An 18,215-nucleotide genomic window follows, 5' to 3' on the forward strand; every position below is an offset into this window, starting at 1 on the left:
AAATGCTAGTGGTAGCAATTAGAGAAGAAAAAGAAATCGAAGGGATTAAAGTAGGCAATGAGGAGACTAAACTAAACTAAACATATCATCTTTGCAGATGATATGATGATATACTTAAAGAACCCCAGAAAATCAAGTATAAGGCTAGTGGAAATAATTAACACCTTTAAAAAAGTTGCAGGATACAAAATAAACCCATGTAAATCATCAGCATTTCTATGTATTTCCAACAAAACTCAGCAGCAGGAGTTAGAAGGAGAAACTCCATTTAAAATCACTCTAGACAATATAAAATATTTAGGAATCTATCTGCCAAAACAAACATAGGAATTATAGGAACACAACTACACAACTCACAAAATTAAAACTACATCTAAACAATTGGAAAAACATTAATTGCTCCTGGGTAGGATGAGCCAATATAATAAAAATGACAATCCTACACAAATTAATCTACTTATTCAATGCCATCCATACCTGTCAAACTACCAAAAAACTTTTTTACAGAATTAGAAAAAATTATAACAAAAGTTCATCTGGAAGAATAAAAGATCAAGACTATCAAGGGAACTAATGGAAAAAAAATGTGAATGATGGGGGCCTGGTAGTACCATAAAGCACAGTGGTCATCAAAACAATTTGGTACTGACTAAGAGATAGAAGGGTAGATCAATGGAATAGACCAGAGGTAAATGACCTCAGCAAGCTAAGGTTTGATAAGCCCCAAAGACTCCAGCTTTTGGGACAAGAACTCACTATTTGACAAAAACTGCTGGGAAAATTGGGAAACAGTATGGGGAAAATTAGGTTTAGATCAACATTTTACACCCTATACTAAGATAATTCAAAACTCCCTTTGCATTTTTTTTCGGAGATGGAAACCTAGACCTTCTGTATCACATCACCCAAAGGGAAGAAGAGTCTGGGGTATGCACCCTGCATTCTAGACCATGGAAACTTCTCTTCTAGCAGATTAGACTTTTTATTAGAGGGTTTCCCCTCAAGGTATAACTATCAGAGCTTGGAATTTGAAAATCTCTCCTACCTAAGAAAGCACTGCCTACTTGACTGAGAAGTCTTGTGCTCTTTAATTGCTTCTATGATATCCTATTTCTCTTGCGTATGTCATTTTAATCCCTCTGTGCCAATTTCTTTACCTGTTAGATGGGAAGAAGATTTGTCATCTGACTCCTTCACAGGTGTGGTGTTTAAACAGAATTAATGACATGAGCTTCTTGGAAAAGTGCTGCATAAGTCAAAAAGACACCAGCCCTATTACAGATCTGTATGGAGCTGGAGGCCTTAGGGGCCAAACTGTTCTTTGTTTCATTGGCAAAGAAAACATCTTAGGAAAGAGAGTGGATGCAAGCAAAAATTAGTGTAATTGTGAGAGGTGTAGATGAAAGGGAGTGATAACTTTGGGATTTTCCTAACTGAGCCCTATGTTTATCTCTACATTTAGAGATTAAAAAGGACAAAGTATGCATATTAACAATGTTTCTTTTAAAGGTATCACATATATAGCCCATCTATATGTGTATATCAGTATACATCCTTGCTTTCATACATACACATATATATGCATATGTTTAAATATGTGTTTAACACTGATTGTCCTAGTTTTTAGTGGAAACATTCTTTGTCCCCTAAAAATTTTATCTAAAGTGAATATTATAACCTTTATCAGATTGCTTAAATCTTAGGAAGGGGGAAGGGAGAGAATTTGGAACTCAAAAAAAAAAGGTGAATATTAAAAATTGTTTTTCCATGTAATTGGGCAAAAATAAAATATTATTTAAAAAATAAAGTGAATATCAGCTTAAACAACTCAATTCAATTTGATTCAGTAGACATTTATTGAACTCCTATTATGTGCCAAGCACTGGGGAATAAAAAACAAAATGAAGCAGATCCTGCCTTTGGATAGCTCACATTCCAGCAAAAGAAGGCAGTAGTCCTTCAAACAGCTCTAATTAGTATCTGTATTATGTGAAATACCAGTTTGGTTCCTGATGTTTACGAACTCCTTATCCTCTTTAGAGCTCCTGTTATGCACAAAGTTCCTTGTACTTGTTAACCAGCTGAAGCCTAAAGTACACAGAAGACCATGCTCTATCCCTCTTTAACCCCGGGAGTAGCTAAGGAACAGTGTTATCTCTGGAAACAGAGCTGGAGGAGAAATAAAGTAGACACTGCATGAAACCTAGGGGAGCAGGACCTATGTTTGCATTAGAATAGGGAATTCCTGAGTAAGGAAATTCTACTAATTCAGGTCTTCACCTTCTCTGAAACTTGTAGTCACAGAGAATTGTCTAGACTATCACTGATAGGATAAGTGACTTGCCCAGAGTAATCCTATCACTATTTTATGAACCTAGATCCTCCTGCCTTCAAGGCCACCTCGGTCATTCATTGTGATGTATCACCTCTTTCCTCAGGAATCATAGAACACAGAATTAAACTTGATCTTTCCTCTACTGGGCTCTCCATCTAATTATACTTGCTGACCAAATGCAGAGGTTAGATTTTTTTTTTTTCCCCTTAAAGCCCTATAAGAATTGACTGGGAGGTCTTGCTATAGAACCGATGCCTTTGTTCCTAGATCCATGAGCTATGGACCATTCTTTCTAAACTAGAAATCACAAGAATACAAATGATGTCTTATTGGTGGTGGAATATTTAAAATGATCCTTATGGCATAGAAAAATCCTATTAAGAGTGCTAGTAAAATGCTTGTTGAGGGACTGTTGCAAAATAGTTGTCAAAAGAGAGCCAGGGAGGCAGCTGGGTAGCTCAGTGGATTGAGAGTCAAGCCTAGACACGGGAGGTCCTAGGTTCAAATTTGACCTCAAACACTTCCCAGCTGTGTGACCCTGGGCAAGTCACTTGACCCCCATTGCCTACCCTTACCACTTGTCTGCCTTGGAGCCAATACACAGTATTGGCTCCTAGACAGAAGGTAAGGGTTTTAAAGAGAGCCAGGCCTGGAGACAGAATGTCCTGGATTGAAATCTGGCCCCAAAAACTTCCTAGCTGTGTGAGCCTGGGCAAGTCACTTGACCTCAATTAAAAAACCCCCCTTGCCTTTTGTCTTAGAAATGCTTCCAAGGCAGAAAAGAGTAGTAAGAGGTGGACAGTTGGGGTCACACAGCTAAGAGGGAATGTTAAGATTTTTTTTTAAAACATTTATTAATATTCATTTTTAACATGGTTACATGATTCATGCTCCTACTTTCCCCTTCATCCCCCGCATTCCCCCCACCCATGGCCGATGCACATTTCCACTAGTTTTGCCATGTGTCCTTGATCAAGACCTATTTCCAAATTGTTGGTAGTTGCATTGGTGTGGTAGTTTCGAGTCCACACCCTCAATCATGTCCACCCCAACCCATGCGTTCAAGCAGTTGTTTTTCTTATATGTTTCCTCTCCTGCAGTCCTTCCTCTAAATGTGGGCAGCGTTCTTTACCATAAATCCCTCAGAATTGTCCTGGGTCATTGTATTGCTGCTGGTACAGAGGTCCATTACATTCAATTTTACCACAGTGTATCAGTCTCTGTGTATAGAGTTCTTCTGGCTCTGCTCCTTTCGCTCTGCATCAGTTCCCGGAGGTCTCTCCAGTTCACCTGGAACTTCTCCAGTTTATTATTCCTTTTAGCACAATATTATTCCATCACCTGCATATACCACAGTTTGTTCAGCCATTCCCCAATTGAAGGACATACCCTCCATTTCCAGTTTGTTGCCATAAGATTTTTTTTTAAATCATTTGCTCAGAAAAAATTCCCCGGGTCCACATTCGGGAAAACAAAGTTGAGCTTTGAGAATGGTAAGACTGTATCTGCTGTCCATAGCATTAACAAAGGTATTAAGCCTCTCCCATTCTCAAAGTGCCAGTAGGCAGAAAATAAAAGTAAAGAGATCCTAAGGTCCAAGGAGAATATTTTTTAAATTTTAATTTATTTATTTGATTAATTAATTTGGAATATTTTTCCATGGTTATATGATTCATGTTCTTTCACTCCCCTCCTCCTTCCCCCTCCTGTAGCCAATGAGCAATTCTACTGGATTTTACATATATCATTCTTCAAAACCTATTTCCATATTACTACTATTTGCAGTAGAGTGATCATTTAGAGTCTAAGTGGATAGTAATTTTTTTTTTAATTTTATTTTTTAAACCCTTAACTTCTGTGTATTGGCTCCTTGGTGGAAGAGTGGTAAGGGTGGGAAATGGGGGTCAAGTGACTTGCCCAGGGTCACACAGCTGGGAAGTGTCTGAGGCCGGATTCGAACCTAGGACCTCCCATCTCTAGGCCTGACTCTCAATCCACTGAGCTACCCAGCTGCTCTAAGTGGATAGTAATTTTAAACAGACTAGATGACTGGGCCTGGAGGTTGGAAAATCTGAGTTCAAATCCAGCCTTAGACATGTAGTAGCTATGTCACTCTGGGCAAGACATTTAATCTTTGTCCCAGTTCCTCATCTATTGATGAGTATAATAATAGCACTTATCTCCCAGAGTTGTTGCAAAGATCAAGTGAGATAATACATTTATAGCATGTAGCACAGTGCCTGGCATATAGTCATCATTTTGAAAATGTTAGTTATTATTTATTATTCTGTGGCTACAGAGCTGATTGTATTGGAAGAAGATAAAAGTTGTCACATGAGGCATAAGAGCATTTCCCTGTATTCTTGTGTTCCTGTTTGCTTGAGTTCTTTATTTTCTTGAGGACTTCTTGCTCCTCTCTGTCTGTAAGATGCAAATTGCCTGAAGCTATAGGTACAAAGTGCACCAAAGGATGGGGTGGTGATGATTGTGTGTCATGAGGTCACTGGCATTGGTGTCCCTGACATCTTAGAGCCTCTGAATCTTTCCCCACGTCTTTGGGTTTGCATCCTAGTTTGCAGGCTCCTGACCTTTTCTTTTGTCTGCTGAAATGGCCCTGACCTTCTGCACATAACCACTGATATGCTTCTTCTCTCTTACATTTATGCTATCTCTATCACCTGGTGGGAGGAACACAAGTAGCCGGCTGATGCAAAAGAAAAGGAAAGGCAGAAGAATCTATCAACTTTCCATTTAAAACTACACTAGGACAATCAGTGTTAAGTGGAATGCACACATGCATCAAAGTTCCAATGAAAAGCCTCTTCCACTCTTTAATTTTACTGAGGCACTGGACTCATGGCTCAGTACTTATTGTCACGTCTTAGTTTTTTTCTGAATGACTTCAGCAAACTGCAATGTCTACATTTTCTAATTTAGAAGATACAGATGTGAGCTGTTATAGTACACATGGAGAGAACAATAGCTGTAAGTTAAAACATTCTTATCCAAGCAATATCACACAAATCATGTGGCTTACACTTTGAGCCCTGTTATTTGGCTTGCAGTGTTTTTTAATTACAGTATTCACTTTGGCTGAGATTTATGATGCTTAAAAAAAAAACATATCTTTCATTCACTCTTTGTTTCTTCTTCTCTGCCAGCTACATTTCTTCAGTAACTTTGGAGGCAATTATTTCTATATTTCTTATTATCTGTGCTTACAGTAGATACTATGAACCTAGAAACTTTGTGTTTATGATTTTATTGGTATGGATACTCTATCCATTGGTAAAGTCACACCCTTCAATGACTTTGTGATCCTTATTGATATTTTTCCTTAAATACTTTGTAAAGAATTCATCCAACATTCTAGAGGCTTTCCCTTAGATTTTTATTTTTTAAAATATTTCAGTGATAGAAACACAATGCTAGGTGTTTATCTCCTACTCTTCACTCTTCTGATGGGACCAACCACCTCTTTTTATGACTAGACCTTTTATTTCCTTTGTTGCAGGAAACTTACTGTTGCTAAGGTTCTTCAGTGTACTTAACTATGAGATATCTTTCTGTTGTCCTTTAGGCCTCCTGCAATTCTGATTCTCTAGTAATTGTAGTACTCTGAAAGAATAATGGAGTTATAAGTGTATCTTGGGATCATTGAAAACGCTGCTCAGTTTCCCAGGTGCAAGCAAGCATCTCCTCTCTTGTTTGATTCTGGGCCAAGCACATTGTTTGTACAGACACAGTTGGCACAAGTGGACAGCAAGTATCTCTTGAGATGTTCATTCCACTTCATATTGTGATTGAGGCAATGTGTGTTTTTTATCCACTTTGTAAATAGCTTGCCTGATTTCTGCATATGAATTTCATGGAGGAGAGTTTGAAATGTTTCAAGGCTTAATGCAGTCATCATATTGTCCTTTCTGAATGAACATTTGGAGTGTCAAAGAAGAATCCTGCTTTACAGAATATCCTTCGTAACTCTGTGAGAACATCGCTCTTATTGTTGTTCAGGCTTTTCAGTCATTTCTGACTCTTCGTGACCCCATTTGGAATTTTCTTGGCAAAGACACTAGAATGGTTTCTCATTTCCATCTCTGGAGCATTTTGCAGATGAAGCAAGCAGGGTTAACTGACTTGCCTTGGGTCATTTAGCTAGATTTGAACAACTAGATAAAAATATTTCTTATTCCTTTATTGAATAGATTTATCTCTATGAGAATACCTGCCATAGCATTTTTTTAAGCAGGAGCTGTTTAAAGAGTTTATTTAATATGGATACATGGGGAACTTTTATTGATCAGTATAGACTTTTTTTTTACAACCCTTACTTTCTGCCCTAGTGAAAACTATAAGACAAAAAGACAAGAGCTTAGAAAACAGGCTTAAGTGACTTGTCCAGGGTCACACAGCAAGGACGTGTCTGAGGTCACATTTGAACCCAGATCCTTCCAAATTCAGTGCTCTATTTACTGAGCTAGCTGCCCCTGCCATAGTTTCTTGTAGGATTTTAATGTATGTGTAGGAACCATTTATTCAAGAAAGCTTTTAAGGCTATACTTGTCCCACTGAGTCACATGCTTTGGGGATAAAATAAAAAGACAGTGAGATCTTTAATTCTCTATATTTCATAGTTATTTGTGTGACTGATTTTCTTTAGAAACTGATCTGTGAAAAAGTTTCCCTTTCATGTCTTCATCAAGGATACCTTCACTGTGTGTACAGACTCTTCTTATGCAGATTTTATAGAGATGAGAAAATTAGTAAGAAAGTTAGTGTTATTAATGTCTTTTCTGAAGACTTTTTAGGGCTAAAAGTACTGGCTGTATTATTTTTCACTTTTTGGGAATATTCCTCTCTTTGAATATTCTGAGAACCAGTCACTAAATATCTGTAATATGTGTTACCTTTAGCATGATTTTTTTTGTGCATTTCTAACTGGGCCCAGTTACCTTTCTCGGACTACTGACATTTCCTTATGTGTGGACACTTAGATGAGAGATTCCAAAAGTGATAGATCTGCCATTATGGTTGAGAATAGATCAGTATAGAAACAGTGTGTGTCTAATATTTCTGGTCTGTTTCTCTTCCCTTTAACAAATGATGTCAGGATGATCAGATATAGTGGGATCTTATTCTGTTTTCTGTTCAATTGCTTTTCTTGGTTTTGTGGGGCAAGATTGCTTATCATCTTCTTTTCCCCCCTCTTCTGTAATGTTTGCCAAATATGTTTGTACTTTAAAATGGACTTGCCTTTAAGTGTAGCATTTATTAAAGGCTATTTATAAAGTCTCTTAAAAAAGTGTTTAGTGTAACATTTCACAGATAACTTTCATATTCATATTTATTAGTTTCTATTCAAGAAATTTTACAGGAGGTTATAGATCAGAGGACCATAAATCTGACAAGGGATCTAGAGAAGAAGTCCTCTGGTTCAATACCTTCATTTTCTAGATAAGGGAACTGAGGCCCAGGGAAGTGACCAAAGTTATTCAGGTATTAAATATCTGGTACAAGATTTGAACCAGGTTCTCTGACTCTAATCCCATTGCTTTTTGTATTGTATTCTTCTTTCTATTCCTTTTCAATCAAATTATGAGTAGATGGTTTTACATTTCCAATTTGTTAACAAATTATAATTCATGTGTCATGGATCCCTGACAGGCATTATGTCTAAGAATTAATGCATAACAGTCTGCCGGCTTGAATACTTTTCAACCAATTAGGCAGTGTTCTTTTCGCTGTATTAATTAAAAGGAGCTGCTGTAGGACTGATTTAGCAGCAGTCTAATTATTCTCATTTCTATTACAGGTCTGTTTATTCTTGTTTCAGATTTATATTCACAGGATTGAATTTCCTTGGAAAAAATAAAGTTTTAGGGAAGCTATCCTTGCACTCACATTTGCTTCAAGCATGACTTTCTAGATGAGCCCCTTCTAACTTTATTTAAAAAACCCTTCCCTTCTGTCTCAAGAGCTGATAATAATGCTTTAAAGGCAGAGGAATGGTAAGGATTAGGCAATTAGGATTAAGAGACTTGCCCAGGGTCACATAACTAGGATTTATCTGAGGTCAGTTTTGAATCCAGGACCTTACATCTCTCTGGCCTGGCTCTCCATCCATTGAGCCACTACACTGCCTCTGAGTCCCTCCTTCCTAAAGCACTAAGTTCTACAGAGAATGGAGGACTAGTCTTTTTGAAATTATTATCTGGCCTCCTCTACCAAGCTGGCTTCCTCCCCTTCTATAACTCTTCATTTTCTTTTCCTTTGTTTATCGGCTTCCTACAAAGATGTGGCAGTGTTGGGCATACTGATACATCCCTGTATCCTTGCTAAGGCTGGTGGATCATTTGAGCTCAGGAATTCTGAGTTGTAGTGGGCTAAGCCAAACGGGTATCCACAACAAGGCCAGTACCAGTAGAGTGAGTTCTCAGGCCTGGGGGAATTGGTCTGGTTGGGCTACCTAAGGAGAGGTGAACCAGCCTAGGTCAGAAATGAAGGGCAAAGAAAGCTTCTGTGGTCATCAGCCAAGGGATAGGGACCATGACTGGCTACTTGGGCAAAATAGGGAGATCTGATTTCCAAAACAAAACCAAAAACAATGAGATAGAGAAGCATATAGGCAAGCTGTTTTGGACAAGAGCTTTCTTGATGACTTTTGTTTCTTTTACTGCATTATAGCGCAGAGATGACAGGGGAGGGGATGGGGTGGAGTGGGGAGACAGTTTTTTTTTAAATTTAAGTTTAAATTTTGAATATTTTCCCATAGTTACATGTTTCATGTTCTTTCCCTCTCCCCCAATCCCATCCCCTCACTCCTCCGTAGCCAACACACAATTCCACTGGGTTTTACATGTATCATTGATTAAGACCTAATTCCATATTATTGATAGTTGGACTAGAGTTATTGTTTAGTGTCTATATCCCCAATAATATTCCTATCAGGTCATGTGATCAAGCAGTTGTTTTTCTTCTGTGTTTCTCCTCCCACAGTTCTTCCTCTGAATGTGGATAGCGTTCTTTCTCATAAGTCCCTCAGAATTGTCCTGAATCATTGCATTGCTGCTAGTAGAGAAGTCCTTTATATTCTACTGTACCACAGTGTATCAGTTGGGGAGACCTTTTGGATCACAGATCTAGAACTGAAATGAACCTCAAGAGGCCACTAGTTCAACCTCCTACTTCTCTCACTTTACAAATGGGGAGAATAAAGGGGTTCTGGGTTAAGATGGCGGCAGAGTAAAAAGCAGCTACTTAACCTCTCCTAACCCACACATATAGGACTCCTCAAGAAGACATAAAAACAAATCCAGACGAACAAAGGGACCCCACAACAGGGCGCAGCATTGAAGGTATGTGGAATCGGGGCACTTCCATGCTATAAAGGGGTGAAACAGCTCTCACTAAAACGTGAGCTGAGCAACCTCCCCCCCCTCCCCCCACCTACAGTGCCAAAGCCAGCACAAAAGAGATAGAGCAAGTTTGGGGGCACCCATTAAGTCATTGGCAGCTCACCAGGGCCTGCCCATGAGAGTAGCAAGACTTAAGACCCCAAGAGGCTAAAGAACGCATGGACTTTGAACACAGACCCTGAGAGCAGGCGTGGCTGCGGATCACAGGCACGGACAAGGACCCTGAGCACAGGCACGGACCTTGAGTGGGGACCCAGCGCAGAGTGGTGCACAACTGTGTAAGCAGTGCACCGAGACTGTTAAAGGAGCTTCAGGCAGAAGAACAAGCAAGGGGACCACCAGGAGGCTTGACCCTGAGAACAACTAGACCTGAGACCTCAGGAGCATAAAGAGCGCAGACAGACCCTGGGTGTGAGGATAAAGCTGAGAGGGCACATGGCTCGCAATGGCAAGCCAGAATCAGGAACCCCAGAAGAGAAAGATCAAGAGAAACCTTTAACACCTGACAACTTTTACACAGAAAAAATCCAGACAACAGAGCAAACAGCAGAGGAGAACAAACAAGTAACCATATCCAAACCTTCCCAAAAAAATGAAAACGGGTCATAAGGTCTTGAAGAGTTCAAATCTGAGATTATGAGAAAGATGGAAGAGATCTGGCAAGAAAAAAGCAGTTTAAAAGGCAGAATTTTGCAATTGGAAAGTGAGGCAAGTAAATCAAAGACCAGAAATGACCAGTTTGAAACGGAAAAGCAAAAAAGTATAGCCAAAAACCAGTCTCTAAAGGTTAGAATTGGGCAATTCGAAAAAGATGCCCCCAAATCAAAAGAATCGACAAGCAAATTGGAGACCAAAATCAAACAGCTGGAAAATAGGACAGACCAAATTGAAAAGGAAAATCAAAAGCTTATAGCAGAAAACCAGTCTCTAAAGACAAGAACTGGGCAACTAGAAGCCAATGATCTCTCAAGAAAGCAAGAACAAATAAAACAAAGTCAAAAGACTGATAAAATAGAAGGAAACATGAAATATCTCAGTGAGAAATTGACAGATCAAGAAAACAGGTCTAGAAGAGACAATTTGAGAATCATTGGTCTTCCTGAAAAAGCAGAAATTAATAGAAATTTGGACTCCATACTAAAAGAAATTATTCAGCAAAACTTCCCTGAAGTTCTACAACAAAAGGGCAATATAGACATTGAAAGGATCCATAGATCGCCTTCTACACTAAATCCTGAAAATACAAATGGGGAAACTGAGTGCAAGGAAGGTGAAGTTACTTGACTAAAGTCACACAGGTAATAAACACCAGAAATAGGATATGAATGTAGGTCCTCTGACTCAAAAGCCAGTGATCTTTCCACTGTACCAAACTTTTTCTCATTTCTTTGCATTGCTGATGAATTCTCATTCTGTCTCGCATCTTATTAGTGTAGATAACTCCTTCTGTAGTAACTGTCCACCAAAGCACGTGGCATCTTTTAGATGATAAATTCTTGTGAATTGCCTGACATATTAAAATATTATAATATGACAATAATACCAATTAAATAATCTGTCCAAGATCACACCACTAGTGTGTATTATGGAGACAGGATTTGAACTTATGTCTTCCTGATTCCTGAGTGTCCAACACTCTTCCCTATACTGTTGCTGAATTAAATAGGTACTTGATAAATGTTTGTGGACTTGATAGGTTTTCTTGTGTTTTCTCCAGAGCACATGACATTACAATCTTTGTCAGTTTTAGGTGGGAGGGGTTAAGGATAGGCAGAGATCCTTTGTTCTTGCCAGTTTGCTTATACCTCAACATTATCATTACATTGAACAAACATTTGGTGAGCTTCTGTTGTTTACAAAGCTGTACTAGGCCCTCTAAGAGATTCAACATTGAGATATAGCATGAAATCCACCTTTAGCAAATGCTAACTGTGCCCCCCCCCCCACTGTGTACAGGAATTCTGCTGGTGCCGGGCAAAGTATAAAATAGAGACAAAGCCACATCCTGCGGGAGTTTATGTACTGCAAGGGGACAAAATATACACAAAGAAGTTGTTGTTCAGTCATTTTAGTCATGTACAACTCTTCAAGACCTCATTTGGTTTGCCATTTCCTTCCCCAACTCAATTCTATAGATGAGGAAACTGAGGAAAAAAGGGTGAAGTGATTTGCCCAGGTCCTTCCAGTTAGTAAGTGTCAGAGGCCAGATTTGAACTCAGGAAGGTTGAGTCTTCCTGACTCCAAGCCCAGCACTCTATCCATCGCACAACCTAGCTGCCTCCATGAGTCAAATGCTGAAGTCTTAATTGATTTTCCTATCTATTTGGAATAGTAAACTCTCTCTCTCTCTCTCTCTCTCTCTCTCTCTCTCTATATATATATATATATATATATATATATATATATATATATATACACATACATATATATGATTATGATACATAATAAGTGCATTTTATAGGGCCAAATGATAGGACTATATGAGTGAGGTCTAAAGAGGAAGGTTATTACATGTAGTGTGGATCAGGGAAAGCTTCATGTTGGAAAGGAGAGCTGGATGTAAGAAATATTGCCGAGAGAAAATCAACAGAATGTTGATACCTAATTGCCTGTAGGGTAGGAGAAACAGCTAGGTAATGCAGTGGATAGAGCACTGGGTCTGAAGTTAGGAACAACTGAGTTGAAATCTAGCCTCCACTAGCTCTTATGACCTTAGAAAAAAATCACTTAATCTCTTTGCCTCAGTTTCCCTTATTGTAAAATAGGGGAAATAATATCACTTATCTCACAGAGTTTTTGTGAGGATTAAAGGAAATAATATTTGTAGAGTGCCTGTGCATGGAATATAGTAGGTGCTACATAAATTCTAGTGATTATTATTGATATTAATCAGAGATGCCTAAAGTTTTGAGCCTGGGTAGCTGATTCAATGGAAAAAATACAAGTTTTGGAAACAGGGGACTTTAATTCAAATCCTGTGTCTTGATACTTACTGTCCATGAAACCTTGGGTAAGTTACTGAACTTCCCTGGCTGGGCCTCAGTTTCCTCATTTACAAAATGAGAGGTTCAGAAGTCCCTTCTGGTTATGGATCTGTGGAGCTTTGGTGCATATTGGTGCCACCCTTAGAAATATAACTTTAGGGGCTTTCAAGACATATCCAATTCAATTCAGTTGAAGAAGTGTTTGCTAAATAAATCTAACTTGATTTTGACCAGAAAGGCCTCTTGTAAGAGGTGGCCCCTGAGCAGAGCCTTGAGAACCAGAAGTTCCAGGTGAGGAGTTAAAGTATTCCAAGCATAGGAGGTAGCTTGGGCAATGACACACATATTGGAGATGGAATGGCAAGTATGGAGAGCAGCAAGTAGGCCAGCTTGGCAGGAGCAGAGTGATTAAGGAGTGTGATGTGAAATCATCTTGGAAAGATGGGTTAAATTTAGATTATGAAAACTTCAATGCAAAAAAAAAGTGTTTTGTTTTTTTCAATATGGAGCCACTAAAACTTCTTGATTAGTGAAGTGACATGGTCAAATCTATATCTTATAGAATGTCAGTTTAGATCTATGTGGAATACAGATTGGAGAGTGGAGTCAGTAAGAGGCTTTTGCAATAATCAGTTGAGAAGTGATAAGAGCAAGAACTAGGGTGGTGCTAATGAGAGTGGAGAGCATATGAATATGAGGAATGTTGGAGGCAGAATTGAAAAGATTTGGCAAATCTTTGACATGGGGATGAGAGAAAATCAAAAGATGAGAATGACAGGGCAGCTAGGTGACTCACTGGCCTAGAGGTGAGAGGTCTTGGGTTTAAATCTGACCTCAGATACTTGCTAGCTGTGTGACCCTGGGCAAGTCACTTAACCTCCCTTGCCCAGTCCTTACCCCTCTTTTGCCTTTGAACCTGTACATAGTATTGATTCTAAAATGAAAGATAGTAGTTTAAAAAATGTTGAGGATGACTCTTAATTTGCAAACTTGGATAACCAGAAATATATGGGATGTTTCAGGTAAATTGGAAAAATAAGGAATAGGTTTAAGGGAGTAGATAATTTCTATTCTGGATCTATTTTGTTTGAGATACTTCTAGGTCCTCCATGTGGAGGTATCTAGAAGGCAGTTGCAGATGTGGGCCAGAATCTTAAGATTGAGATGAAATGTTACTATGTAGATTTGAGAAACATCTTTCCTGAGATGAAAGTTCCATCCTAATCTCAGATTTAGATTAGTTGAGCTATTTTTAAAAAATTTACTGTGTTATTTCCAAAATCCAGTTATGCCATGATTGTAAATTTTTTTTCTAGGCTCAGGCTACATGAAGAAAAAGTGATTAAAGATCGAAGACATCACCTCAAGACATATCCAAATTGCTTTGTGGCCAAAGAACTAATTGACTGGCTGATTGATCGAAAAGAAGCTTCTGATAGAGAAACAGCTATTAAACTAATGCAAAAATTGGCAGACCGTGGTATTATTCATCATGGTGAGTCAGTTTTTAACATTTAAATTGAACAAATATTAAATCAACAGATCAATTTGAGTGGAAGATATCATTCCTGATCTTGAAGGAAAAGAAAAATCAGGAAATTTCACATTCATCTTTAGTTGACAAAATAAAGTTAAAAGCTTTTCTTTCAGGCTATTGAAAAGACTTTTCGGGTTTTCAGTCACTTTATCCTCCTGCAGAGAAGATTAAAGCAAATGAAGTGATCTATTATTCTTCTAACACTTTTTAGATTTCATGTTTTAAAGGCTCTGGTAATGTCCCAGCATTGTTTCACAGTCTGTGGCACATAGTAACCAATTCATAAATGTGCATTGAATTGAACAGAATTCTGAACACAAACACATACTAATTTAACACACCCCTAATTTAAACAAGTCTTTCTTTCAGGTATTAATCTGTTACCAGACCTTATTATTCTACATAGACAATTCATAATTCATTTCATTTTTTGCCTTAATTATTCAGTTTCATGTTGTATGCTTTATAGACGATTGTATAATTGCTCAATTTCCTGCTTTTGTGTTGAGTCTGTAGAACTGAACTATGACAATTAAATTGAAAAAAATAAAAACTGAGCGTTGGAGAAGGTTTACATAATTTGTCCATAGTCACATAGCTAGTGACAGATGGTTTATAAGGACTCTCATCTGATGATAACCTCATGGTTTAATATATGTATAATTCACTCAAAATTGTGGGGAGTGGATTTTTATTCCACACATGGAATAATTATTATTTCATAATAGAAGTATATCAACCTTCTCCACTGAATTTACTTTGCCTGTATATTGTCTTGCAGTGTGTGATGAACATAAGGAATTCAAGGATGTCAAACTCTTTTACCGCTTCAGGAAAGATGATGGAACCTTCCCTTTGGATAATGAAGTCAAAGTATTCATGAGAGGACAGAGATTGTATGAAAAGTAGGTTGCATTCAAACTCTATTACTCTAATCTTAAGGATACAGTTGGTCAGAAAGTCCTTTTAAAGAATGATAGGGTGATTTTTGTATTCCACAATGTTGGGTTCATTCCCTATGTTTTCTATGAATCTATAATCTTTTATTATAAATAGACTAGACCCTTCACTTGGTTTTCTTCTTGTAATAAAAAAGGAAATACATTTAGTAAGATTCTTTAATTAAAACTATTCTTTAAAGTGTATTTCCTATAATTAAATAAAGGCATCTAGGTAGTACAGTGGATAGAGGGTTTGCCTTGAATCTATCCCTCCTCAGACACTTACTGGTTGTGTGCTCCTGGCCACATCACTTAACCCTGTTTGCTTCAGTTTCTTTATTTGCAAAATAAGCTGGAGAAGGAAATGGCAAACCACTCTGTTATCTTTGCCAAGAAAACCCTAATTGGGTTTAGAAAGAGTCAGAAACTGAAAAGACTGAATAACAAAGCAAAAGGAGGAAGAGATTTGGAGTGACTGGAAGAACCACTGACTATGTAGTCAGATGGGTGACTGGGATTACCACCCCACCCCTAACATTTGCTACCAGTGTGAGAGTGGGCACCTGTTTCCTGACTTTAGATTCCCAAACTGTCAAATAAAGGATGTTACACTCGATGTTGATGCTATGACTGAGAAAAGGTCATTGGATTTGGCCATGACGACAAGATTGTTGAGGGAACAGTTTCAGTGAGAATTGGATGCCAGATTGTAAGGATAATTTGAGGAGGGAGTGGGAAGTGAGGAAGAAGCAACACATACAGTGAGTTTTTCCCCCTCAGGTATTTGACAGTGATAGACTGGGGGGATAGAACAATAGCTGGAGGGTGCTGTTGGGCCAAATGAAAAGTTATGATAATTATGGCTGATGACAATAATGACTAAACTGACATTTATTATTTTAGAATTTGCAAAGTGTTCTATATGCATTATCTTAGATGAGCCTCACAACAACTTGATGAGGTGGGCACAATAAAGATTATTATCTCCATTTTACAGATGAAGAAAGAAATTCAAAAACCTTGTCTCACCTGAACCAAAAGACATAAACGTTTTTTTTTTTTCTGCACCTTAGAACCAATTTAAAAAATATTGTTCTACCCAGTAGTTACACTGCAGAGTAATGGAGAGAGACAGAGAGAAATGGAGGCTGAGTCAGAGAACACAAGATGATTGAAACCAGCTGTACAGATTCTCATTCGTTGAGAATCTATGTGCCTAAATCACTATCAATGAGATATAAATTCTCACTCAATTGGCTTTAGCCATCTTGGTCTCTTTCTCTTTCCCTCTGTTTCTCTCTCTCTCCCCTTAACCCCCTGATTCTCTGTCTCCCCCCTCTGCCTCTGTCTATCTCTGTCTTAATTTCTTTTTTCCCTTTCTTTTTCTCTTTTTTCTCTTTTTTCTCTTTCTTTCCCTTTCTTTTCTTTTCTCTTCTCTTCTTTGCTTTGCTTTGCTTTGCTTTGCTTCTTTTCTTTTGTTTTCTATCCTTACCTTCTGCCTTGGAATCAATACTATGTATTGGTTCCAAGGCAGAAGAGCAGTAAGGGCTAGGCAATGGGGGTTAAGTGACTTGTCCAGAGTCACAAAGCTAGGAAGTGTCTGAGGTCATATTTGAACCCAGGACCACCTTACTCTTAGTCTACCAAGCCACCCAGCTGTCCCTTCCCTAATTTCTTAATCAGGTTTGGCCACTAACCATTACCCTGCAGTGTACCCTACCAAGCTGTGAGATAGTTAGGTCAGGGATCATGACCCCAACTTGACTAATGATGGAAACTGTGGTTGAGAGATGTCATGTGACCTGCCTGTGATCCTACAATAAGCACTTATCAGAGTTGGGGTTTGTACCCAGTCCTTTTGAATCCTTGCTACTCCTCATTGCATACCACCATATTATCTCTGATTTTTTGCCTTCTCCTCGATGTTTGGTTTTTGTTGTTGTCATTTGCTTTATGTTATTAATAGTTCTTTTTACTGTCATTTCTAGCTGAGGTTTTACTGAAACTTGCTGAGTTTTTGTTCATGTGATTTCATTGCCTTTTCTTTATATTGTCTCTTGGAACTTGTTCACGTGGGAGTAGAGGAGGGGAAGTGTCTCAAAACAGAGCCAATGTTTTGTGCCTTTTTCCCTTCCTCTTTAGTTCATGTATGGAGCTGATAGCTCTAATTTCTGGGTGCAAAGCGTATACTATATAAAAAAGAGGAATCCTGATTTTTAAAATGAGGAAATTCATAGAGTTAGACTTGTAAAGTAAAGAGCTACCATGGGCCCATTTACTCCTCTTGTTCCTATTCCTCTTGTTATAGATGTCTGCCTTTTTGGACCACATTCCTCCTGATACCAGTAGAAGCAAAGTCTGGAGATATAGGCATAATATGACTTAGTTTCCACAACTATAAGATAAAATGTTTGAACTAAATGGCTTCTAAAGTCCCCTTTAGCTCTCAACCCCTGTTTCTATGATCTCTGGAATTTTACATTTTGAGGAATCTATCACAATACCTTTATTACTCTTAAGTCCTAAGAAGGCATATTTTTATTTTTCAATCTGAAGGCCATCCTTATCAGTTTGGATTGGAAACTGATTTCAGTTTCATTTCAAAATCATTTCATTTTAGATAACTTTATGGGCTCTCTTTCATTTTTGCATCCCAGACAGGGGATTTTAAACATCTCACCCATCCCTGTCACTTTATACATGAGAAAGTTGAAGGATAGATAGATTAAGCCCCACAGGAACTAATTTCTGTTGTGATCTTGGCAAAAAAAGGAGGAAGCTGTAGAGTACTTCTTAGCCAAACCATAAAGGAAACTTTGCAGAGGCTGCAGTGAGCCTTCTGACTATATGGAAGCCACTTGGTTTCTCTGAGTCTGGTTTTTCATCTCTAAAATGGGAATAATGATTCTTGTGCTATTTCCTATCCTGCATCGCCAACAATGATGGTAGCGCTCTCTCTCTCTCTCTCTCTCTCTCTCTCTCTCTCTCTCTCTCTCTCTCTCT

The 18,215-nt window shown here is 38.3% G+C and overlaps 1 protein-coding gene across 2 annotated transcripts in view; it reads left to right on the plus strand.

Moving 5' to 3' along the window:
* Positions 1–18,215, plus strand: part of DEPTOR (DEP domain containing MTOR interacting protein) — a 187,418-nt gene that overhangs the window by 49,846 nt on the left and 119,357 nt on the right. Inside the window, exons 2-3 of one of the 2 annotated variants that reach the window (XM_044668938.1) lie at positions 14,051–14,229; positions 15,053–15,176. The exons of the other annotated variant lie outside the window; for it this stretch is intronic. Of the exons in view, the coding sequence (XP_044524873.1) occupies positions 14,051–14,229; positions 15,053–15,176 (303 nt within the window). The remainder of the gene's footprint in view (positions 1–14,050; positions 14,230–15,052; positions 15,177–18,215) is intronic. 2 annotated transcript variants of the gene reach the window in all.

The sequence above is a fragment of the Gracilinanus agilis genome, chromosome 1 (genome assembly GCF_016433145.1).
Source record: "Gracilinanus agilis isolate LMUSP501 chromosome 1, AgileGrace, whole genome shotgun sequence".
Lineage (NCBI taxonomy): Eukaryota > Metazoa > Chordata > Mammalia > Didelphimorphia > Didelphidae > Gracilinanus > Gracilinanus agilis.